Genomic DNA, 25,513 nt, shown 5'->3' with positions numbered 1-25,513 from the left:
TTACATGGATATCAAATTTTACAAGATTTTATTAAAATATAGATATCGAGTAATTTTTTTAACAAGATTTGAACATATAAATAAAAATTATCTAATATTTCAACTCTAAATAAACTAATATTTGAAATCTCAATTTTATGATTTTTAAATTTACTTTATATCCAAGACAATTTCAGCTTAAAAAGTTTTATTAATATTTACATTAGTTTTGTTGATGAGGATGACAAGATTTTGGTCATCAATTACATATACCCAAATTGAATACTTAGTAAGCAACTTAATGTTTTTCATAATGATAATGACAGACACAAAAAAAACCCATTTATTATTCACATTGATTGATTTTTATATGCACTATAGTAATAATAATAATATTTCTTATAAAGCAAGAGGTCAATTTTTTATTTTATTATACCAACGACACTAAATTATATTTGATAATGTAAAACAATTCAATTTTACTTAAATATCATGAAATAAACTATTTTTATAACCAAATTACTAAATTTATCCAATAAAAAAAAGTCATTAAGAAGACATAAAATAAATTTGAGTAAAAAGAGTGAAGTCGACTGACTTTTTTTTTTATCATAAGAAAATAAATTATTAACTTTAACCTAATAAAACACTAATATAATTTCATGGAATCTAATACTTACCTCTTAGATATAAGAAAAAGCGTTTCTAATAGACCCTCAATTTACATTAAATATTTTCAATCAAGTTTAAATAACAAATATCAATATGAGGTCAATAACAGTATCAAAATAATATGAAAAAAGAGCAATACATAATATAAGAAAGAAGATTTAAGTGCACTTATCAAGGTAGTATTATATCCTAATTTGCTAATATTTAAACTCTTATATTTAAGGTCATGTTCACGATAAACTTGAAATGCGCTTTATTAGAGCATATATTAAAATAAAAAAAATACCTAAAATAAAATAAAGTTATTTTTAGTATATATTTTTTACATGACCTACATTTTTCTAGTTTTTTCTAAAGGAGCGTGTAAGTGTCAACCTCATTCTCCTAATTTTCCCCACCACATAAAAATTAAAAAGGAAAGGTAGCTTTTGCGTGTTGTTTTGGTACACTACACCTCATTATTACACGTGTCCTCATATAGTTGGTTAACCCGTGAGGCGGTTTCCTCTAGAGTCGGCCATGCCATCTATAAAATGAAGCTTTCTGCACCTCAATTTTTCATCTTCTATCTGATTTCTATTATAATTTCTATTAATTGCCTTCAAATTTCTCTTTCAAGGTTAGAAATCTTCTCTATTTTTTGGTTTTTGTCTGTTTAGATTCTCGAATTAGCTAATCAGGTGCTGTTAAAGCCCTAAAATTTGAGTTTTTTTTCCGTCGAATTGATGCTAAAGGCTTAAAATTAGAGTTTTTTCGTCGGTTTGACTCTGAAGGCCTAAAATTTGGGGTTTTCCGGGTGATTTGATGATAAAGCCCTAGAATTTGAGTTTTTTTATTTGTCGGTTTGATGAAAAAGGCCTTAAATTTAATTTTTTTCCCGGTTGATTTGATGAAAAAGCCCTAGAATTTGTGTTTTTTCGTCGGTTTGATTCTAAAGGCCTAAAATTTGAGTTTTTCCGGTTGTTTTGATGAAAAAGCCCTAAAATTTGAGTTTTTTCCCCGTGTTTTAGATTGTTTGGTTTTAATTCTTGAATCAGATAATCAGGGAGTGTGAAAAGCCCTAAAATTTGAGTTTTTTTCGTTGTTCTGATTGTTGTTTTTATGAATTTGCAGATGCAGATCTTTGTGAAAACTCTCACCGGAAAGACCATCACCCTAGAGGTGGAAAGTTCTGATACAATCGACAACGTTAAGGCTAAGATTCAGGATAAGGAAGGAATTCCCCCGGATCAGCAAAGGCTTATCTTCGCCGGAAAGCAGTTGGAGGACGGACGTACTCTAGCTGATTACAACATCCAGAAGGAGTCTACCCTCCATTTGGTGCTCCGTCTACGTGGTGGTATGCAGATCTTCGTTAAGACTCTTACGGGTAAGACGATTACCCTTGAGGTCGAAAGCTCAGACACCATTGACAATGTTAAGGCTAAGATCCAGGATAAGGAAGGCATTCCCCCAGACCAGCAGAGGTTGATCTTTGCAGGGAAACAGTTGGAAGATGGCCGCACCCTAGCTGACTACAACATCCAGAAGGAGTCTACCCTACATTTGGTCCTCCGTCTCCGTGGTGGTATGCAGATCTTCGTTAAGACTCTTACCGGAAAGACCATCACTTTGGAGGTGGAAAGCTCCGACACCATTGACAACGTGAAGGCTAAGATCCAGGATAAGGAGGGAATTCCCCCAGACCAGCAGAGGTTGATCTTCGCTGGTAAGCAATTGGAGGACGGCCGCACCCTAGCTGACTACAACATCCAGAAGGAGTCTACCCTCCATCTTGTCCTCCGTCTCCGTGGTGGTATGCAGATTTTTGTTAAGACCCTCACCGGGAAGACCATCACTTTGGAGGTTGAAAGCTCCGACACCATTGATAATGTCAAGGCTAAGATCCAGGACAAGGAGGGAATTCCCCCAGACCAGCAGAGGTTGATCTTCGCTGGAAAGCAATTGGAGGATGGCCGCACCCTAGCTGACTACAACATCCAGAAGGAGTCCACCCTTCACCTTGTCCTCCGTCTCCGTGGTGGTATGCAGATTTTTGTTAAGACCCTTACCGGGAAGACCATCACCCTGGAGGTTGAGAGCTCCGACACCATTGACAATGTTAAGGCCAAGATCCAAGACAAGGAGGGTATTCCCCCAGACCAGCAGAGGTTGATCTTCGCTGGTAAACAGCTTGAGGATGGCCGCACCCTTGCGGACTACAACATTCAGAAGGAGTCCACCCTTCACTTGGTGCTGAGGCTGAGGGGAGGAATGCAGATCTTTGTGAAGACCTTAACCGGGAAGACCATCACCTTGGAGGTGGAGAGTTCTGACACCATCGACAATGTGAAAGCTAAGATTCAGGACAAGGAGGGGATCCCACCAGACCAGCAGAGGTTGATCTTTGCTGGTAAGCAGCTTGAAGATGGACGCACCCTTGCCGACTACAATATCCAGAAGGAGTCCACTCTGCACCTTGTCCTCCGTCTCCGTGGTGGTTTTTAAGTTGCCTGTTGTTGGTTGTCGTGTTGTCTGGCTGTGTCTGTTGCCCATTGTGGTGGTTATGTGTTTGCATTATGGTCTTAAAGGATCATCAATGTGTTTTCGCTTTCTGTTCCTTTCTGTTTCTCATTTGTGAATAATAATGGCGTCTTTATGAACATCCAATTTCTGGTTTCTTTTCTGATCGCAGTTTGAGTATTTGTTTTTGCTTTTGCCTCCGTCTATTACACCACTTTGCAATTACTATAATATACTAAAAGCCTTCGATCCATCTTCTGTTTGATGATTCGAATGGTATTTATTTAACTCATACCCAAGTGAAGCATAAAGTTAGAGGAGAGTTCCTGTTCCATTGCCTGTTTGTATCATGAGCAACTCATGTTAATAAACATAAGAAAAACCATGATGCAATCTGTGTAGCTGATAGACTTTGATGACAGACGACTCATAAGTAACAAGAGATAACAAAGAGGAAACATAATAAACATGTACGGGAAGTCCTCCAACAATGACTATAATCACATGTTTTTGTAGATTAGCAATTGTACATGTCAAATGATCTTGGATTAAGGAAGGAGCTTGTGAATCAAAACATCTGAATTTGGACCTAGAGTCTTGAGGTGATCGTACTTTGGATGGAGAGACCATGAATAAGAATAAATGAATCTGGAACTGAGAACTAAATGGAAGACACACTGATCCAACAGATTAAGCTTATGACATTAATCACAGAAGGTAACTCGGTGACAACCAAGAACGGGGAGCTGCAAATTCTATTGTCTTAACAACGGACCTTTACTGGTTTAACTGTTATGATGTCTTTTATAGGTGGCTTTTGGGTTGTTCTTCGCTCTATCCTTTTATGTAACTTTCAAGAACCAACCAAATGCAGGTGTTCTAGATAGATATACGTGGCATGTGAGAAGGGACCCTGAAGTTCAGATGACGGTTCATTCTAATGTGTTCCCTTGAAGCAGTTTTCCCTTGTCTGATTTTGCTGTTCTACATGATTGAATGCTCATTTACTCAAATAGTAGTTGCAATTTTGTTGCAGAACACGTCATTGGTCACGGTTTCGCTTTGTCTGAGGGGCACTCGAGTTGTTGCGCTGTGTGCGTCAGTCCATTGCTCTGTAAAGAGTATTTATCTTGCTAGTAGAGTTTTGTTTGATATGTTTAGCTTATTGTGGTAGGATTTTGCTTATGTGAACTCAAAATTTATCACGTGCTCCTCCTTTGCATCAAATAAGGAAAGGTAATGTATAGAAGTTTTTTAGAGGTAAGATTGCCAACATGTTCTGGAGTATTGTGGCTGTTGGATATCTACAGTTTATGCTTTAGAGAGTTCTAGTATTTGCTTGACTGACTTCTTGTTCTGATTGATCCATTATGTGCCAACTGTACTTTGTGGACAATTATGATGTGAATTGTGTAGTATTGGATCTTGGGATGTTCTAATTTTATCTGTGGTTTGCAGTTCATATTGGTCATAATTGTACACGATTTGTTTTGTAGGTGGGTAGTCGATGAGAACAGTGGGCAGTCACCTCCTGTAACCACTAATTTATGTGGCTCATACTGCTACAATTAAACCACAATGCTAGGTAATCTGCTCTAGTTATAGCATCGTGGCGTGGATCAGAGTACTTTGTGATTACAGTTGAAGGGCTCCACTCTCTAGCCTGCAGCATTTGGAAGGAGTCAACCCAGCACCTGGTGCTCCATCTCTGTGGTGACATTTTAGGTTGTGTTGAGTCCCTAACTGAGTAGTCCATAACACTGAAGGTTGAAGCTGGTTGAAAGTTCCAACACTATCGATGGCAACAACGAGATTCAGCACAAGGTGGGAACCTCCCAGACCATGATCTTTGTTGGCAAGCAGCTGAGGATGACAGCATCCGTGTGGAGTAGAATACTCAGAAGGAGCCCACCCTTCACCCATGTCTCCATGATGGAATGTGATTTTCTTGAGGATATACATCTCATACATGCCAGAAGGTACATCTGAGACCTTCCTTCTAAATTCCGCCAAATCAGGGGAAGTTTGTCTTTGCAATGAAGCAGCTGAGAGTGGAAGGATCTCTAACATGGAAGCAGACCTTTGCCGGCATACCATCCAGGAGATATCAACTCTGTATCTTGGCTGCCGTTTCCATGGTGGTTTTTTAAACTGTTACTGGATGACGCTGTCTTCTTGTGTCAGTCGTTTCTGTCCATCTGGTTGTATGTTGCTTTTCATGATGTGCTCTGTCCAATGGGAACCTAGAATGTATTTTCTCACAGTTCTGTTCATTACGACTTGTGTGATTCTGTGTTATGCACAAGCAAGAGGATGCATATCTTGAATGTCAAATCTCTGTGTTCGTCTGGTGATGGTGAATTTATCTTGCTCCCTCCTTTAACTACGGTTGCGGCAAATCTACATTACCTATGATGCCACCTAGAACACAGATGCATATCTGGTCAGTTCTGTTATTGTCAGAAAGAAGTGTAAGTCACCCCTGGTATTTTTGTTTGCATGATTGCTCTTTTTTTTTCTTTTTTTTTTTGGGTGTGTGTGTGGGGTGTTTCAATCAGGGAAGCAGAAGAGGATTACCAGACACAATTTTTTCTTGGGATATAGGGGTTAACGCCAGTTACATTTCGGACAACCTTGATCAATGAGAACTACCGAATCAAAATTTATGACGAGAAATTCTTAGAAGAGCATGACTGATGGTAGTTATCTCAGTATGAAGTTGATGCCACACTGTTATCCATGATTGGATTGGACCCTGCTGATACTTTTGGATCTTGCTAGGAAGCACAGTTCTTTGCAATTATTCATGTTGTGTTTATCAATCTGTTGAGGTGCAACATACCAGGGTCTTCCCTAACAGTCGGAGACGTACGGTTGAACTGTTAACAGAGTGCTACTTTTTGAGGTAGAACTTTGGACCCTTTTTTTTTCCCTATCCTTCTAAATTAAGTTCCATGAAACAATGGCTGTGCGAATTGAAACCAACTCCAGATTACTATTCTCTTCCCATATTTCTCCTTTCAAGTCTTGTTTTCTGTTTGACATCAATATTCAGTATAGTTATTTCTATGCTGATCTCTCGTCTTTTAGTTGCAGGCATTGCTAGATTGTTTCACACCTGTTAGAATTATTCAAATGGGGCAATGAGTCTCCTAATACTCACACAACGATTCCTCTAATATTTTTTTTTCATTTAGGAGAGAAGAAGACTATATTGACAATGATGAGACAATTGGAATAACAAGGACATCACTATGTACCTCTGTTCTCTTCTTTGGTATCAACTCCCGAGCTTAACTCCTCAGCTTAGGATATCTCGTGAACTCAGCAGTACATGAAGTGCAACAAGAGAGCATAATAAACTTAATAATGAAATACCTCATGCAATTTTCTTTTGGTTGAGAGTCGAGATGGCATACATTTCAGGCAATTGATGGAATGGGAATTACCAAATAAATAAATTCTGAATATCAACGAGGAATTTGAGCAGAGCGAGGCAGAGGTAGCTATCCCAGTATGCAGATGATGGACCATTGGCCCCCCATTGGAGCATACTAATTAGCATCTATTCATGGAGTGCTTAATTGCTTATAGTCTATTGAGGTTGTCCCTATGGTCTTCCCTCTCTATCTACCTTCAAGTAGAGGTTCACGTACTTCATGAATTATCAGTAATTTATTGGCACGACTTTGCAGCTTTATACTATCTTGACAGTCTATATGTTTTTCTCTATGCTAAAATCTCATTTTAAGTTGCATTTGCAGAAGACATTGTCTAGATTGTTTTCACTTGTTATGGCTACTCAAACAACACAATGACCATCCCGAGAACTCACTCAAACCATTCCTGTATGGATGCCTCTTTTTTCCTCATTCGGAGAGCAACACTATGTACGTCTATTTTCTTCTTTGGTATCAACTCTATTGGACTTCCGGTAATCGTGCTTAGTACATTCCTGGCTTTGTTATTGATTCAATAATGTTGTGGGACTCAAAGCTTGTATTCAAGTCGTCAACTGTTCAAATCGTTGATCTATTATTTCACTTAGGATATTTCACACTTCAAGTACGTGGAGTTGGCATGAATTTGTGATCAATTGCCGTAAGATGGACTTTAGGGACTGGAAGTGCAATAAGAGAAGCGTTATTAACTTACTGGTCTTCTGATGAGAAGTACAAGACCATTTTATGCTGTAATCAGCACTGCTTGCAATTTTCTTTTGAGATAGTTGATGGTGCATACATTTCAGACAACTTTGATCTGCATGGGAATAACAAAGCAAAATTTCTGAATCATGACGAGGAATTCGATGAGAACGAGGCTGATAGCTAACTCAATAAGAAGATGATGCCATGCTGACAGTTAACCAGGGATTGGAGCCTGCTAGTACTGTTGGATCCAACTAGGTGAAGCACTACGTAGCAACTCCCATAGGGTGCTTTTCAGTCTATTGAGGTGTCATCGAGTGTTCCCCATCTCTCTTCCTTCAGATTGAGGTTGGCCTATTTTATGGATGTCAGTATCTTTTTGGCAGGAACTTGAGCTACATAATGTCTCAACATTTGGAGATTCAGCACAAGGTGGGAATCTCCCAGACCATGATCTGTGTTGGCAAGCAGCTGAGGATGACAGCATCCCTGTGGAGTAGAATGACCACCCTTCATCTCCATGATGGAATGTGATTTTTTTGAGGATATACATTGTATATGAAGTGGAGAGATTGATACAATCCACAGAGGAAAGAATATCTCATATATGCCGAAGGTACATCTGAGACCTTCCTTCTAAATTCCTCCAGATCAGGGGAAGTTTGTCTTTGCAGTGAAGCAGCTGAGAATGGAAGGATCTTTTTCATGGAAGAAGACCTTTGCCGGCATACCATCCAGAAGATATCAACTCTGTATCTTGGCTGCTGTCTCGATGGTGGTTTTTTAAACTGTTATTGGATGTTGCTGTCTTCTTGTGTCAGTCGTTTCTGTCCATCTGATTGTGTGTTGCTTTTCATGATGTGCTCTGTCCAGTAGGAACCTAGAATGAATTTTCTCATGGTTCTGTTCATTACGGCTTCAGTGATTCTGTGTTGTGGACAAGCAAGAGGATGCATATCTTTAATGCCAAATATCTTTGTTCTTTTGGTGATGGTGAATTTATCCGGCTCCCTCCTTTCCCTACTGTTGCCATAAATCTACATAACCTATGATGCCACCTAGAAGAGTACAGATGCATATCTGGTCTGTTCTGTTATTGTCAGAAAGAAGTTGCTAGTCACTCCTGGTGTATTTATTTGCGTGACTGCTCTTGTTTTTGTTTTTGGTGTGTGTGTGTGGGGTGGGTGGGGGGGTGTTCAATCAGTGAAGCAGAAGATGATTACCAGATGGAATTTTTTCTTGGAATATAGGGGTTAATGCCAGGTACATTTTGGAGGACCTTGATCAATGAGAACTACCAAATCAAAATTTCTGAATAGTGACAAGAAATTTTTAGCAGAGGATGGCTGAGGGCAGTTATCCCAGTATGAAGTTGATGCCACACTGTTACTGATGATTGGACTCTGCTGATACTTTTGGATCTTGCTAGGAAGTACAGTTCTCTGCAATTATTCATGGAATGTTGACTAATCTGTTGAGGTGCAGCATACCAGGGTCTTCCCCAACAGTTGGAGACATCTGTTAATGGAGTGCTACTTTCCGAGGTAGAACTTTGAACTGTCCTTTTTCCCTATCCTTCTAAGTTAAGTTCCATGGACAAGTGAAACAAACTCCAGACTACCACACTCTTTCCGTATTTTTCCTTTCAAGTCTCGTTTTCTGTCTGATGTCGCTATTCAGTGTACTTATCTCTATGCTGATCCCTCATCTTTTAGTTGCAGGCATTGCTACATTGTTTCACACTTGTTAGATTATTCAAATGAGGCAATGAGTCTCCTAATACTCACTCAACGATTCCTCTTATGTTTTTTTTTCTTCATTTAGGAGAGAAGAAGACTATTGACGATGATGAGACAATTGGAATAACAAGGACAGCACTATGTACCTCTATTCTCTTCTTTTGTATCAACTCCTGGGCTTAGGATATTTCGTGAACTAAGGCAGATTACTGACTAGGAGTGCAACAAGAGAAGCATAAAAAACTTAATGGTCTTCTAGTGACTATTTAGTTATGAACATCTCATGCAATTTTCTTTTGGTACATTTCTGGCAACTTTGAAGGAATGGAAATTACCAAATAAGAAAGTTTTGAATATATTTGAGCAGAGTGAGGCAGAGGTAGTTATACCAGTATGAAGATGTTGGACAGTTGGCCCCCGATTGGAGCGTACTAATACTGCTGGATCCAACTAGAGAGACGCTAATTAACATCTATTCACGGAGTGCTTAATTGCTTATAGTCTATTGATATTGTCCCCATGATTTTCCCTGCATCTCTACCTTCAAGTAGGTAGTGGTTCAGGTTCTTTATGAATGTCAGTATTTTATTGGCAGGAATTTGCAGCTATATAGTATCTTGACAGTCTATACATTTTTCTCTATGCTAAAATTTCATTTTGTGTTGCATTAGCAGAAGACATTGTCTAGATTGTTTTCACCTGTCATGGATACTCGAACAATGCAATGGCAATCTGAGAACTCAACTCAACCCGTTCTTGTATGGATGCCTCTTTTTTTCTCCTCACTCAGGACTCAGGAGAGCAGAAGACTGTTGACAATGATGAGAAAATCAGAATAAAGAGGACAACAGTATGTACGTCTATTTTCTTCTTTGGTATCAACTCTACTTGGCTTCTGGTAATCGTGTTTGGTACATTCCTGGCTTTGTTATAGATTCAATAATATCGTGGAGATCCCAGCTTCTTCAAGTCGTCAAGTCAACTATTCAAATCATTGATCTATTTTTTCACTTAAGATATATCACGTCTTCAAGTACATGGAGTTTGCATGAATTTAATTTGTGATCAATTGCCTCAAGACTTTAGGGACTGGAAATACAATAAAGAGAAGCTTTACTAACTTACTGGCCTTCTAGCGATAAGTACAAGACCATTTTATACGGTATTCAACACTCTTTTGAGATAGTTGATGCTGCATACATTTCATAGAACTTTGATCTGCATGGGAATCACAAAGCAAAATTTCTGAATCATGACGAGGAATTTGAAGTGAACGAGGCTAATAGCTAACTTAATAAGAAGATGATGCCATGCTGACAGTTAACCAGGGATTGGAGCCTGCAAAAACTGTTTGATCCAACTAGGTGAAGCACTACATAGTGACTTCCATAGGATGCTTTTCAGTCTATTGAGGTACCATCGAGTCTTCCCCATCTCTCTTCATTCAGACTGAGGTTGACATGTTTTATGGATGTCAGTATCTTTTTGGCAGGAGCTAAGCTATATAACAATGTCTTAACAATTGGAGATGACTGGTTAAACTGCTTATGCGGTGCTATTTTTCAGGGTAGAACTTTGGGTTGTTCCTTTTTCTCTTATATTTCTACACTAAAGCTTCATGAATGACATACAGGAGTGTGATGGGATAGATATACATGGCTGCATCCAACACATTCTCTTCCCATATCTTTTCCTTTCAGAACTTGCTCTCTGTCTTATGCTGCAATTTCATATATTTTCCTCTAATTTTAATTTCTCAGAAAGTGTATTTCTTGCAGAAGACCTCATCTGGACTGTTTTACTCCTGTTACAGTTATTCAAACAAGGCAATGGTGCGTCCTTCGACTCAGTCAAATCATGTTGTATGATTGGCCCTCCTTTTTTTAGTTGGCTTTCAATCAGGAGATCAGAGAACTGTAGAAAATGGAGAGATACTCTCGGAGTAACGAGAGAGGACCATCTTAAGATTTGATTAAGTAATGTTGTGGAGCCTCCCATGTTGCATCTTCACACTCTCAACTATTCAAATCTTTGATCTATTTTCCCGTTTAGGATATTTTGTAATCTCGGCAGTATGTAGTTTTACATGAATCTCTAATCAATCGCGTTGAGGCAGACATAACTGACTGAAAGCCTGACAAGAGAAAAACACAACAAACTCACTAGTCTTCCATTGACTGTTTGAAGGCTATTTGATAACGAGAACTGCTTGCATTTCAGACAACCTTGATCAGAATGGGAGTGTAAATCAAAATTTCTGGATCTTGAAGAGGTATTTAAGCAGAATGAAGCTCTGATGGTACTTATCCCAGTATGAAGCTGATGCCCTTGATCCAGCTAGAGAAAGAGATACTATTTAGCAACTATTCATGGTATGTACACCACTCGAGTCTTTCCCTATCTCTTTTCGTTCAAAAAGAGGCATACATATTGGATCGCATGAACTTAAGCTCTATATAATCTCTCTCTGTTAACAATTTAGAGACAACTGGTTCACTGCTAACATTACTAGTTGTCAAAGGCATGACTTTGGATTGGTCTTTTTCTCTTATCCTTGAAAAACTATCTCATTGCTGCGCGAAATCAACAGTTTATCATTCTCTTCCTGTCTTCTTTTTCTTTCAAGACTAGTTTTCTATCTGACATTGCTCTCAACACATTTTTTTCTATGCTGATTCTCATCTATAATTATATGTCTTTTGCAGACATCCTAGTTTGTTTTACACCTGCAATGGTGATACAAGCCGTCCAACTATCGGATTAGGAATGTGAAGGCTTGTTCAGAATGAGACCGGAGAAAGAAAGAGCTATACTATTGATCAGACATCTTTTGTCTCAGTTTAAAGTGCTCAATTCATGATTGATGAATCCCAAAGTCCAATTCATGTTGAATATTTTGAAACCTTTCAGTAAATGTTTAAGCATTTTCGACAAGTTGTGATCTCAACATTTCTATTACATGTTCTATATTGGGTTTTATTAGCTCATTGTTGATGAATTGTAACTTCAATCCCTGCTAGATGTTGTGATACTTTTCTATAAATATAGAGGGGCGGAACCAAGATTTTAATCTTATGGGTTCTTAATTTTTGAACTGACTACTTCAAGTGTTAATAACTGAGTTCTAAATTTAGTATTTATATATATTTAATGAATTTCTTAACACAAATGCATTATTGAGCTAAATCTAATGGGTTTAATTGAATCCACACTTGAACTTCTAGCTCTGCTCTCGTAATTATAAGTGTTTTTAATATAAAAAGAGTTACTATCATTTATTTGAACGATGAAACTTGCACAACAAAACTATGATTCAACTCATAATTGTGGTGCTTTTGCTCAATTCCTACACATGTCAACTATTGTTTTTTTTTTTTTATAAATCACTTAGAAATAATATGACAAATTAAATGAATTAACCAAATTAGTTGAATAGATTGTATTTTGCTCAAAAACAATCACTAGCATCTTGTAGAGTAATCAAGAGTTTGAGAGTGAGAAAAGAAAGCGAAAAATAAAATCTCAAGTTAAGGACTTTATATATCGAATAATATAAATATAATTTACTAATTAACTATTGGGTTTTCAATCAATCCGTTAAAAATAAAAAGCTCAAACTATTAAGTACTAATTACACGGTATATATATATATATATATATATATAAAATAATCAAAACCGTTAAATTAATAATTCATTACCAATAAATCAATAACTTTTTTAATTCAAGTTATTAATTTTAATTCAATTTAAACAACCCTACTAATCCTACAATGAAGTCGAACTCAATTACACTCTTTCCATGTTTTTAGAGTCGATTGAGCTTGACTTCATTATATAGAGTAAAAGGCAAAACATGAGGACTAATTTTGAGACAAATCTATTATCTTTAATGGGCAAAACTAAACTAACTGAAAAGTTCAAGGACTAGATAGTAATTTAACAGTCCCACGGGCCTACGCTGGTCCATCACACAGGGTATCGTGTCTCCCTCCTTACTTTTTTAGACCGACCTAACAAAAAGGGGCAAAAGCGTATCTTTATTAGCTGATTTCACATTACAATTTGCTTTTTTTCTTCTGTGTACTGACTTTTCTGTGCTTTGCTCAAAAGACTTATCCGGATTTTGGGGTCTGCTGTATTGCTATCGTCTTCAATCTTTACAAACCCTAACCTTCGGATCAGGTATATCTTCAATACCCACTTGTTTCTTTTGGTTGATAAGCTTCAGATCCGGTGAATTAGGTTTGTTTTGTTTGTCTAGAAGTTGTTTTTGTGATAAAGATTGGATTTTTATTTCAAGAATTGGGGGAATTTTGGGGATTTTGGGATAGAGATGTTGATTTATGATGGTTTGTGGGTTTCTTGTATTGGTTTTGCATAGCTTGATTAAGTTCAGGGGATACTTGGTGTTGTGATGTTTGTTGAATGATCTGGTTATGTATTCATGTTTGATGAAATTTTACATCAGAGTTGTGAGTTTTTGGTGTCTTATGAAGCTTTGGTATTGGGTTGTTTTTATCATTTTTGTATAATTGTGATTGTATTGTTGTGTAAGGATTGGTATTGTTTTTTAAGAAGTTTCTCTAGAGCTATGAACTTTTTCTGATTCAAATTTTGGGCCTTTTTCTTTTGGGTTGTTTCTTGTTGTGATAGTTTGGTTGTATTTCTTGAAGAATTGGAATTATATAGGAGTTTTATAGTAGAGTTATTTATTTTTTATGCTTAGGGATATTTTATTTTGGGGTTGTGTTCTCTTGCTGAATTCTAGTTGTGTTTTCGAAGGATTTTGATATCACTTTGGAATTTGTATGCTATTATTTATGCTTATTATAGTTTATCTGTTGAGTGGGCTAGTATGGTTGTTGGGGGAACAAAGATGTGTGTAAGACTACCTTTTCCAACCCTGTTTGTGGTGAAGGATTTCTTTTTCTGATGAATAAGTTTCTGTATTTGATTCTCTAGCTTTTTTCTTTCTTTCTGTGTTTGGTTGGATATTGGATGAGCTTTTACCAGTTCTTTTGCCTCCTGTTGCTCTTTATAGTAAAACATATGTGGGTCGCCTCTTTCTATTGTACATGCGGCATGCGAGGTGATAATGGATTGCCTCTTTCTATTGTACATACGACATGCGAGATGATAATGGAATCTGTCTGAATCTGTCTCTTGTGTATTGTTTTGGTGATAAATATCGGAATTTTCTGTAAGACTGCTCCTTATTGGTACTTTACTGCTAAAGCTGTCAGTATCTGATGTGTAGCCAATCTTTTGTTGTGGTTTTTTCTTTTCCAACTCTGTTTGCTAATAAAGGCTTCTTTCATCTGTTCAAGTTTATGTCCTATTTAGCTTTTGATTTTCCTGTTTTTTAGATAGGGTGTGCTGGTTTGTATTGATAATCTGGTATAACTGCTTGTCTACTATATAGGATATTTAGTTCATTCCTTGTTATTGTATGAATGCAAAATGATAACAGTCTATGTTGATGGTTGTCACTACTTGAGACGTGGAATTTTGATTTCTTGTTTATTCTTTTTTTTTTTGTAATAGCTGCTGAACTCTTTTTCATTTGCCTAGGTCTGAGCATCCAAGTTTCGAGATCTGTGTGCTCCTGTTGTCTTCTACTCTCAGCCAAGTTTCATGTCTGATCTCGACGTCCAAATTCCTACCGCTTTTGGTATGAGCCTCCTTGAATCATATTCTCTTTTTAGTGCAATATCGTATATTTCCTGTCTTATCAGATCATTAGATCAGTTTCAGTTAAATGTTTAAAAGTTTGGGTACATGTTTTATAGATGTAATACTTTAGATGCAAAGAAAGAAAAGGATTGTGAAGAAAGCATACTAGTTTAGAGGATATGAATTATATCTTCTTATCTTCCATACCTGACCAGTCTTGGTGCTTTATAATGCTATGTAGATCCCTTTGCTGAGGCAAATGCTGATAACTCTGGTGCTGGGTCAAAAGATTACGTGCACATCCGTATACAACAAAGGAATGGTAGGAAAAGCCTGACAACTGTGCAGGGGTTGAAGAAAGAATTCAGCTATAACAAGATACTGAAGGATCTCAAGAAAGAGTTCTGCTGCAATGGTACCGTCGTTCAGGATCCTGAACTAGGCCAGGTTTGTAACTTCACGTTTTAGTGTCTGTCTCTGTAATTGCAAGTTCCATGACTAATCTATGTATTTTATTGTTATGAAGGTTATTCAACTTCAGGGTGACCAGCGGAAGAACGTTTCTACATTTCTTGTCCAGGTGAGTGTGGTGCAGATTGAGCATGTCTTTTTGCTCGTTCAATATTAAGTTATCTTGCTACAATAATTAGATGCTTAAAAAAGCTGATGTTTATGTCATGCATTAAAAATCATTTGTGAATTTCACGTTTTGCGTTAACTTCTTCTGTCAATCCTAAATTGTGTCTTTTGAAATGAAGTGGGTTAGTAATAGGCTGAGCTGTGCTCATTAACAAAAAAAACTCATTTGGTTCAGTGATCCTTTCGATGGTGGGTCTTTATCTGTAGCTCTACTTAATTGACAATTTGATATGTTGCGGAACTTTCTCTGTTCAGTTGTTATCTACTATGTACTTTGTTGCTAATTTTCTCCCTTTTTGGATTCGTGGAAGCAGGCTGGAATTGTGAAGAAAGAGCACATCAAAATTCATGGTTTCTGATTGCTCTCATCAGCCTCAGCTTCACAGTTATCATACTTGTTATGTCAGTGCCAGAGATATGCTCTATCCAAACTCAGTTCTACTAAACTTGCTAGTGTTTAATTTCTGCTGGTTTGATATAAACACTGTATTTGCTTCTCTATGTTTCATCTGAATATGAGTAGTGTTATATTTTCAAGTACTTCACAAACCAATGATGATATAACTGAGTGCTCAAAAGATGCGATCCTTGTTGCTGATCATTTTAGTGCTGCTTAGACTTTGCCGCATATGCTGCAGTGTGCTTAAATACCAATCCATATTGTTGGAATAATTCTCGATTTGCTGGTTCTTGGAATTTTGTTCTTGAACTTCAGTATTAAAGGGTAGGGGTAATTTGATCTTCTAACTTGGTTAGATCCGTTTCTATGGTCTAGTGCAGATTAGGCACATCGTCGTTCACATACTACGTAAGCCCAATATTTAAGTGGAGACGAGTTGAGGGGCTGGACAACCACTGATTGAGATTTATTTCACTTTTTAACTATTAGTAATCACATAAGAATAGGATCTTGAGAGATGCACTGCGACTCTTGATCTCTAGATTTGAAGTTCCATCATGAAATCTTCTTTCTTGCCACAAGTACATGTGCTTGCCGTTTTTTGCCATTACAGTACAATCTTTATACCGTAAAATTTATTTTCAACATGATGAAAAGTTGCATGATCGGGTTGGTTCAGAATTTTTAAATATTAAATTAAATCATTTGTGTTGAATTTTTAAATTTATAAATTAAATTTTTCAACTTCGGATTTTTTGGGTGTACACTCCTATTTATGTATTCCTTTGGTCAAGTGGATTTTCCTTTCCCTCCCTATCAAACATCATATAAATAGATTGATTAAATGGGAAATATCTCCTAAAAATCCTCTCCAAATTTATTGTCGACCACCAATTTGTTCATCTTTAACTTTAAAATGTTCGATTATTGCTAGAAACCCAACTAACAAAAAAACAAAAATTGTGAGGCTCTTAATTCTAAAAATAATAATAGTGCTAACCACTATCTTTATATGAAAGAGAAAATGATAGTGAAATTTAACGCTTGCGTCAGGATTAAAAAATAGACACTCAAAAATTGTTGTGTAGTCAAATACTTTTAGAAAGCAACCCTTTCATCAATACGATTAAAATATTTCGTTTAGAGATCTTGAAGAGGCACTTATTATCCGAGGCGGATTTAGAGGTTTGTATACGGGTTCATAGAAATTTAATATATTTGCAAAAATTATCTTAATAAATATTTGATTGTGAATTTGATTACTGTGAGGAATCGTTTGGTAGCTGATATGAAGATGAGTTATATATGTATAAATTACATATATAAGTAGTACTCGTTTAGTAGATGGTTAGGAGGTGAATTATTCATGTATAAAGGATGGATTGTGGATTGCAATTTTGCAATTTAGAAATTTACATAACTAATTTTACATGAACTAATGCATTAATTTACTCATAACTAATCATTGTATTATTAATGCATCTATAGCTCTAACCACTGATCAAAACGATCCTTGTAGCGATGACGTAATCTTGAAATTGCCACAACACAACAATAAATTCAATGTGATTCTTAGGTAAGATCTGAAAAGGTGATGTGTACGTAAATTTTATCTCTACCTTTTGAAGTCGATTTTTTTTTTGATAAATCATGAACTTTCTTGAAATTGCATACATTTTAAATTTGTGTCTGATTATGACAAAAAAACAAATAGTATTTGCCCCCAATAGATCTTGTTAATGTGGTGGAGGGAGATATTTTATTTCTAAAATAGCAAGTGTCTTTTTCACTCATAACAACCTCACAAAATGATGATCAAAGAAGGGCCAGACCCAAAAAGCATGAAAAGACTAGAAAGGACAACACAATGGCATCTAAAAAATAATGAAGCTAATTTTGGACCATTCAACATGTCTATAAATCAAATCCATGATATCATTTTCAAAATCGGAATTAAAATTTGAAATTTATAAATTTTAGTTTCGAGTTATAAACTAATAACATGTACATCTTTCAAAGATTTAAAATAAGTACGATATTTGAATAAGAATTTAATTGAACTCGTAGCTGATATTCTAACATAACCTTTTTGACATGATAAGCACCTTGTCCTTGCATGAGAGGATATTCAGCAATGTTGAATGGAAATTGAAATAACCTACTTATTATAATAGTTAAACCGTAAAAATATAACAGCCAAATTAAATAGGTTATAATATTTGTTTTCATCATTAATTATCAATGACAAGAGACAGATTTTTTACCAAACTGAAATTTAATATTTATTATATAATGATGTGATTTTTCAAAGATGGGATTCGAATGAACTCTTCGATCCCTCTAACTCTGCCCCTGCCACTTATAATAGGAAACGTATACTACTACATCAATTTGCATGTTTAGGTGAAGTTCATTTTGGAACTCTTACTAATCGAGACAACCTTTGAATACCTTAAGAAAATAGTGGATGGTCGATTGCGAGCATCGCATAATAAGATCATTGTGGACATATATAATAAGATCAAAGATAGTTTAAATTAATTGTTATACTCCTCTTTGCTTTTATACCGTCTTCAATATTATAAACTACTTTTAAACCTATCAAAAATAAATTGTTGGTTTTATTTTTTTTCAAAAATAAAATACAATAACATTTATATTTTAGGACTAGTAATTTTATTTATTTATTTATAATATATGGAATTATATATAATATTTATTGGGAAAAGGGCCTGATATATCCTTAACTTTGCCATTTGGAGCTGATATTCCCCTTGTTATGAAAGTGGCTCATATATACCCTTACCGTTATACAAACGGCTCACATATACACCTACCATTACAAAATTAGCTCACATATATCCTTCATTTAACGGAAGTGAAAAAATTAGTTTTAAATTTATATTTTTGACTTTTGATTTCTTTATAAACATATTTAGGGGTATATATGATTTTTCTAGAAAATTTCAAGGTATATTTTAATTTTTCGGACATAAATTATTTTTGACTTTTTGATTATCGTTATTTGAGTTTCTTTTTCTTATTTTATTTTTTCTTTCATTCCTTAGTGTAAAGAAAAAAAATTAAAACTATTTTTTCGGATATATTGTAATTTAATTTTTGTTTTTGAAGAAAAAAATTGGATCATCTATAATAAATTTTACAAGAATATTAGCAAAACTTAAATAAATTTGACCATCAAAATAATAAATCTAAATTAGTCATTGTAAATAAAAAAGTTAAAAATAATAATATATGTTTGAGGATAAAATATACCCATATGAGATTATATTTTTTTTAAAATAATTAAACTAAAATTATTTTTTTCACTTTCGTTAGAGGAAAAGGGTATATGTGAGTCATTTGTATAACAATATGGGTATATATGAGTCACTTTTATAACGAGAGGTGTATCAGTTCTAAATGACAAAGTTGAGAAATATATCAGACCCTTTTCCCATATATATTTGGTATTCCTAGGACAAGAAATCGTTAAAAATCAAGATAAATAGTCCAATTAAAACTGGGCCCTCCACTTTAATACATCAAAAGGCCCAATATTGCAAAACCACTTGCTGAACAAGTGGGCCAACCTTACTGTATCATCGATTAAGGCCCTTCAAATCCTATCCTTCTCAAAATTAAAGTTTTTTAAAAAAGAAAAAGAAACGTATCTAGTGTAATTCTACTGTTGAGGTCTACAAGGGTAAGATATATGCATGGCGGAGAAACCTTAGATGAAGGGTGGTTCGGTGCACATCTTTTGTTGGAAAACTATGTGGTATATAGAGGTTAAATGTTCGAACATATATTCAATTATGCACCAATTTTTAATTTTGGATGTATGCAGACCTAACTCTTTTGTTTGAGATGTAGAGGTTGATTCCAATGATCTCTTGGCTAAAAGAGAGTATTCGATGCAAAATTATAAAAAAGAGACAGTAAAATAACAAGATATAAATCAAATGCATCACTATATCGTAATATCCCTTTCGAAATAAAGAAAAAATTGTATGCCTATCTACGTGTCCACTAATTGGGTTTCTATCAATTATTATTACTTCCCTCCATTTATATATCTGAATGAGTGACTCTTGTTTTATTTAAATTTTTAGGATCCAGATTAAATTTATTTATTCTAACTAAAGGAAATAGATTTTGAAAAAGAAAAAAAAACAATAACTTTGGTATGAAAATTATCAATCTTAACCACGGATACATGGATGGTGTATATTTCATCTATCTTAGTTTAGGTACTTACCAAAAAAAAAAAATTATTTATAAAAGAATATTGCGTTTAATATTTGGGTGAGATTTTAATTTATTTTGCAGGAAGTTCAATTGTTTTCTTAACAAAATTGGAGATTTAAATTATTTCTGAACTTTAGAACATTAAAAAGGTTTAAAACTTTTATTGGAGGAATGTTAATCATTTCATTTTTCTTACTGTGGTTATTAAAATAACGTAATCTACATTTTAAAACTCCGAACACAATAATTATTCTTTTGTTACATTTTGTGTGACACTAGTTTACTTTCTAAAAATATTAGTTTAAAACATTAAATTATCATTGAAAAGAAATTCTTATAATCACATAAATATTACTACAGGCTCAAAATCATATATTTTTAAAAAGGCATAATACATAAATATGCCCTTTAACTTGGCCTAATTTCACATTCATGCCTTTCAACTTTGAGTGTGCACAAGTAGACACTTAAACTTGTATAAAATTGAACAAATAGACACAAACGTCCTACATGACATCCTACGTGGAAATTTTTGTCCTACGTGTATTGTGACACGTATGACTCGTGTGTCTATTTGTTCAGCTTTATACAAGTGTAAGTGTCCATTTGTGCACAGTCAAAGTTGGAGGGCATAAATATAAAATGAGGTCAAGTTAAAGGGTATATTTATGTATTATGCCTTTTAAAAAATTAGGTGAAATACATAGCTTTAAATTTATAGTTAATTTTATAGCTTACTATGATTAATGATATAATCAAAGTAGATGATATATATATATATATTAGTTAATTCATTTACGTAATATATACATGAGAACACACACATAAGACATAATACATAAACATTATTTTTAACTTGATTTTGATGAACAACTATGCCCTCCAACTTTGAATGTACATAAGTAGACACTTAAACTTGTATAAAATTGAATAAGTAGACACACATGTTTTACATGACATAATACACGTAGGATGCCATGTAGAAAGAATGTGTCAATTTGTTCAATTTTATAGACTAATATTTCTTATGTTTTGATAAAAAAATTCGAAAAATTGTGACTAATATTTCGTCAAATTTTGGTAAAAAATATTGAAATATTTTATTAATAAATAATATAATTTAATTTAATATCTAAATAAAATATCGCGATAAATTTTAAGAACAGAGTAGTGCATGCTTTACAAGTGTTACTTAGCCAGATAGGCGTACACTGTGATAATGCCAGATATTTTTCTCATCACTCAGCTCTACACTTGTCAGTCCCCTATATAAATCCTTCCTCTTCCCCTTCCATTTCCACACTCAAAACTCAAACTTCTCCGCCCTAAATCCCAAAAATCTCAATTCTTCTCTATAATGGCTTCCACCTTGGCTTCCTCTGTTATTTCCAAGACTAATTTCATTGACACACACAAATCATCCTTCTATGGCGTTCCAATTTCATCACAAGCTCGATTGAAAATCGTTAAATCGACTCCACAAAACATGGCTGTTTCCATGTCTGCTGATGCTTCTCCTCCTCCTCCTCCTTACGATCTCGGAAGTTTCAGTTTTAATCCGATTAAGGAATCGATTGTTGCTCGGGAAATGACACGGAGGTATATGACGGATATGATCACTTATGCTGATACTGATGTTGTTATTGTTGGTGCTGGATCTGCTGGTTTATCTTGTGCTTATGAACTCAGCAAGAACCCTGATGTTCAGGTATAAATTTTTTTTTTTTAATACATAGATATCGAAATTTAAGTTGACAGATTCAGGATTTAGAGTTTACGGGTGCTATATATCACGATTTCATTATAGATATCAGACTTTTATCTGCAACAGGAATTCGATCTAGATTTGATACATCATAAATCAAGGCTCAGTAGACTTGTTATGGCCTCGATTGTACTCCTTCCGCTGCAAATTCATGTGTTATTGTTTGATTTGACATGACTCGTGAGACAATTATTGAAATTTGTTATATAATGTGACCTTTTTTGGACTGGACTAAAAAGAATAGGGGTCACATAAATTGATACATAAAGAGACCTGACAAAAAAAATTGTTTCCGATAAGCTCAAAAGAAACACAGGTTTCCTGTTAAAAGTATTTTACAACTTTACTCGTACTCATAAATCATGTGACACTTTTGTCCTTAGCTTTATTTGCTAGTTATTATTTGAGTGGGACCATTCAAGACACAAATCATATATTTATTGGGAAAGTTGTTTTTGTATGCTTGTGAACCAATGATATTGCTTTTGTGATAGTCTTAAGCTGAATTTGAGCGGATAACATGAGTTTAATTGAATATACAGAACCCATCCTAGATCTGTACACGCATTCACAATCACAATGAAGTGATTTGATATTCTAATTGCTATAATTTTCGTTACAATATCTATGTTCTTCAATTTGTGCTTGTAAGTTGTTTATGTGAATTGACTTTATTTGTATAGGTGGCCATTCTTGAGCAATCTGTGAGCCCTGGTGGAGGTGCTTGGCTAGGCGGACAACTCTTCTCTGCTATGGTTGTGCGTAAGCCAGCACATCTTTTCCTGAACGAGCTAGGCATTGACTACGACGAGCAAGACCACTACGTGGTCATCAAACACGCTGCCTTGTTCACCTCAACCATCATGAGCAAGCTTTTGGCCAGGCCAAATGTGAAGCTCTTCAATGCTGTTGCAACAGAGGACCTTATCGTGAAGAACGGAAGAGTCGGTGGTGTTGTCACTAACTGGTCTTTGGTTTCCCAGAACCATGACACACAATCATGCATGGACCCTAATGTTATGGAGGCTAAGGTTGTGGTCAGTTCCTGCGGCCACGACGGCCCCATGGGCGCCACCGGTGTTAAGAGGCTCAGGAGCATTGGCATGATTAACAGTGTTCCTGGAATGAAAGCTTTGGACATGAACGCTGCTGAGGACGCGATTGTTAGACTTACCAGAGAAGTTGTACCTGGTATGATTGTTACAGGAATGGAAGTTGCTGAAATTGATGGAGCACCACGAATGGTAAGTATAAAGTACTTGAACGTCTATATTGTATAAACTCATAATTTGCCTACGCCTCAGTCTCAAACAAGTTGAAAAAAGCTCGTATAGCCGATCCAATAGTATACTAATTGGAGATGTTTTATATTGTACAGGGTCCAACTTTTGGAGCTATGATGATATCAGGACAGAAGGCAGCTCACCTCGCCCTACGAGCGTTGGGATTGCCCAACGCCCTTGATGGAACTGCAGAAACAAGCATCCTCCCAGAGCTTATGTTGGCTGCAGCTGATGAAGCTGAAATTGCTGATGCTTGAATGTAATTATAGTTTTCTAAGTAAGGATTATGAGAAATATTAGTTTTTCCTAGATAAGTGAGTATGGTTGTGGTGGTGAATGATAAATTGGCAAGGGGATGATGAATAAGAGTCTTTAAGATGAAAGTCACTGTGTTAACTTTGACTATTTTCTTTTGATTATTTCGATTTCGAAACTTTGTATGTGAAAAAAGTGGTAGATTTTAGTTTTGGTCGTTGAATAATCTTATGGGCCTTTTGGGTTTCGTTTTGGTACTTGATATGGTTTGGGCCTCATTGGAGAAGCCATATGAATGAACATTGTGATTGGGCCAATTACTTTTAAAGATGTTTTTGCACTAATGGCCTTTTGAGGTCATTCACATCCAATTACTTTCAAATGCAAAATTTAGTCCATTTGTTTTCTACACATAGTGGAATTTTACCCCATTTGTTTTCCACAACATGGTGGAATTTTACAAGTGGGACCTCGGAATCTGGGCAGGGTAGAGTCTGCGCAGATTTTACCACTGTTTTGTAGAGATTTTTAGAAATGAAGAAAGAGAAAACAATGACGAAAATATAATAACTAATAAGAGAAGCAGTGTACCGCCGAATACGCACAACAACGAAATAGTCCAATTGATTTTGATTTACAGGAAATATTTCATAGAGTAATCTAAAAGAGGTCATACATTGTAAATAATTCACTTTTAAAGACAATTATATGTAGGACTTGCACATTGAATAATAGGAAAAGATAATAATGAAATTTTAATCGAAGATCATTTTTCTTCATAAATAATGATGTTATATGAAATGGACAGATGCTAGTAGAATTGTTATTAGGATATTATTGTATAGCCTTAGTAACCTTTTAAGTTACAAATATATACGATAAGTAATTAGTTTAGAGAAAAGACATAAAGTTACCATCAAAGTTGTTTTGAATTTTTACAAGGTGAAATGGTCTGGTGACCCTTATACTTGTATCCGTTTGTATTCTGAATCCTTCTACTTATCCCTTTGTATTCTGAATCCTTCTACTTATCCCTTTGTATTCTGAATCCTTCTACTTATCCCTTTGTCATCTGGACCCTTAAACTCAATAAAACACAATTTAACAAATCCCTCTGACCATTGACCAAGCTTATGTGTTTTTAAGATGGCTGAGTGTGTGACTTCACGTACCTTAAGGCGAGTGAATATTTTTTAGGTAAATTTTTTTTTAACTCAAATGGCCATATGGCCTATTATATTAAAAATCAAAATAAATGCAGGATAGCAGGTCTAAAAACGACCCAGCTGGAAAGAAAACAAAGAGTCAGCAGGAAAAACATAAAACAAAACAATAGAAATAATCTAAAAAAAAAAGAAAGAAAAAGAAAGTGAAATTAACATTTTAGCACAAAGTATAAGGGTCAACCAGATGACAAAGGTGTAAGTAGAAGGGTTCAAAATACAAACTGATACAAGTATAAGGGTCAACCAGACCATTTTGCCTTTTTTACAAAGACATCTTAACTTTGAGGGCATTCTATTATCCCACAAAAATATTGATATCTTTGTAAAAGGATCATTTTGACCCATTTTCCCTATTGTGAACATGCGCGTGGTGCTCACTCATAGTAACAATAGCAAATCGTTCAGCTGCAAACTAAAACCCTCATCAGTATGTATATCGAAAAAGCTGCTTGTGATTTCAATGACGAAGACTAATTCATTGAAATCGATAGTAATGGTATTCGGAGCCATGTCTTTTAAGTGGCTGGTGATTGAGCTCGTTTACAAACCATGGCTTCATAAAACCCAAGCTTCAATGGACAAGTCTCTGCAACATCTTGCGACCTTGACGTTCAAAGTTCAGAAGCTGAAAAATCTCAGGTCGATGTTGATCTTTCCGAAAAAAATTGATTTGAGAGTTTGGTTTGATTTTTGGATTCTCAAAACAAAATGAAATTAAGGGTGTGTTTGGTATGAAGGAAAATGATTTCCTAGAAAATATTTTCCTGGAAAACAAGTTGATTTTTGACTTATTTTCTCATGTTTGGTTGGTGACTAGAAAATATTTTCCAGAAAAGATTTTTAGTGTTTAATTTATAAATGAAAAATGTTTTTGAGATATATCTTTTATTTATACTTGAGTAGAAAATAATTTTTGAAATTGAAAATATTTTTTAAAAACAAACTTAATTTTTTTTGGGGTGGGGGCTGGTAGGGGGTG

At 35.2% G+C, this 25,513-nt stretch overlaps 3 protein-coding genes and 1 long non-coding RNA gene across 9 annotated transcripts; all 4 read left to right on the top strand.

Moving 5' to 3' along the window:
• Window positions 1-1,174: 1,174 nt before the first annotated feature.
• LOC102599865 (polyubiquitin) lies at window positions 1,175-3,315 on the top strand. The gene is made up of 2 exons (XM_006360024.2): window positions 1,175-1,270; window positions 1,765-3,315. The coding sequence occupies exon 2, from the start codon at window positions 1,765-1,767 to the stop codon at window positions 3,136-3,138; it is 1,374 nt and encodes a 457-aa protein (XP_006360086.1). The 5' UTR covers window positions 1,175-1,270; the 3' UTR covers window positions 3,139-3,315.
• Window positions 3,316-8,487: 5,172 nt separating this feature from the next.
• On the top strand, window positions 8,488-12,119 carry LOC102599646 (uncharacterized). Of its 6 annotated transcripts, XR_001475114.1 has the most exons (4): window positions 8,488-9,894; window positions 10,819-10,846; window positions 11,332-11,412; window positions 11,746-12,119. It is a non-coding gene; the product is annotated as an uncharacterized lncRNA (long non-coding RNA). The 6 variants fall into 6 exon arrangements; XR_001475113.1 differs by having other exon boundaries at window positions 8,488-10,846; XR_001475116.1 differs by having other exon boundaries at window positions 8,488-8,845; window positions 9,126-11,412; window positions 11,746-12,020.
• Window positions 12,120-13,141: 1,022 nt separating this feature from the next.
• Window positions 13,142-15,905, top strand: LOC102577437 (uncharacterized). Its single transcript, NM_001287921.1, is given in 5 exon segments — window positions 13,142-13,224; window positions 14,614-14,713; window positions 14,957-15,162; window positions 15,242-15,295; window positions 15,669-15,905. Coding segments are annotated over 4 exon segments (342 nt in total). The 5' UTR covers window positions 13,142-13,224; window positions 14,614-14,676; the 3' UTR covers window positions 15,714-15,905.
• Window positions 15,906-21,289: 5,384 nt separating this feature from the next.
• LOC102598996 (thiamine thiazole synthase 1, chloroplastic) lies at window positions 21,290-23,628 on the top strand. Its single transcript, XM_006360022.2, has 3 exons — window positions 21,290-21,713; window positions 22,454-23,014; window positions 23,149-23,628. Exons 1-3 carry the CDS (start codon window positions 21,363-21,365, stop codon window positions 23,308-23,310), a joined length of 1,074 nt encoding a protein of 357 aa, XP_006360084.1. The 5' UTR covers window positions 21,290-21,362; the 3' UTR covers window positions 23,311-23,628.
• The last annotated feature ends 1,885 nt before the right edge of the window (window positions 23,629-25,513 follow it).

The sequence above is a fragment of the Solanum tuberosum genome, unplaced genomic scaffold (genome assembly GCF_000226075.1).
Source record: "Solanum tuberosum cultivar DM 1-3 516 R44 unplaced genomic scaffold, SolTub_3.0 scf00302, whole genome shotgun sequence".
NCBI classification, from domain to species: Eukaryota; Viridiplantae; Streptophyta; class Magnoliopsida; order Solanales; family Solanaceae; genus Solanum; species Solanum tuberosum.
Note: the sequence above shows the minus strand (reverse complement) of the source record. Positions and strands in the feature narration are given on the sequence as shown.

Bases quoted from the DNA above. Each gene is read 5' to 3' on its own strand.
- LOC102598996 (XM_006360022.2), top strand. From the start codon at position 21,363: ATGGCTTCCACCTTGGCTTCCTCTGTTATTTCCAAGACTAATTTCATT. The intron at 21,714-22,453 runs GTATAAATTTTT...TTATTTGTATAG, and splicing joins GCAAGAACCCTGATGTTCAG to GTGGCCATTCTTGAGCAATC. The intron at 23,015-23,148 runs GTAAGTATAAAG...TATATTGTACAG, and splicing joins TTGATGGAGCACCACGAATG to GGTCCAACTTTTGGAGCTAT.
- LOC102599865 (XM_006360024.2), top strand. From the start codon at position 1,765: ATGCAGATCTTTGTGAAAACTCTCACCGGAAAGACCATCACCCTAGAG.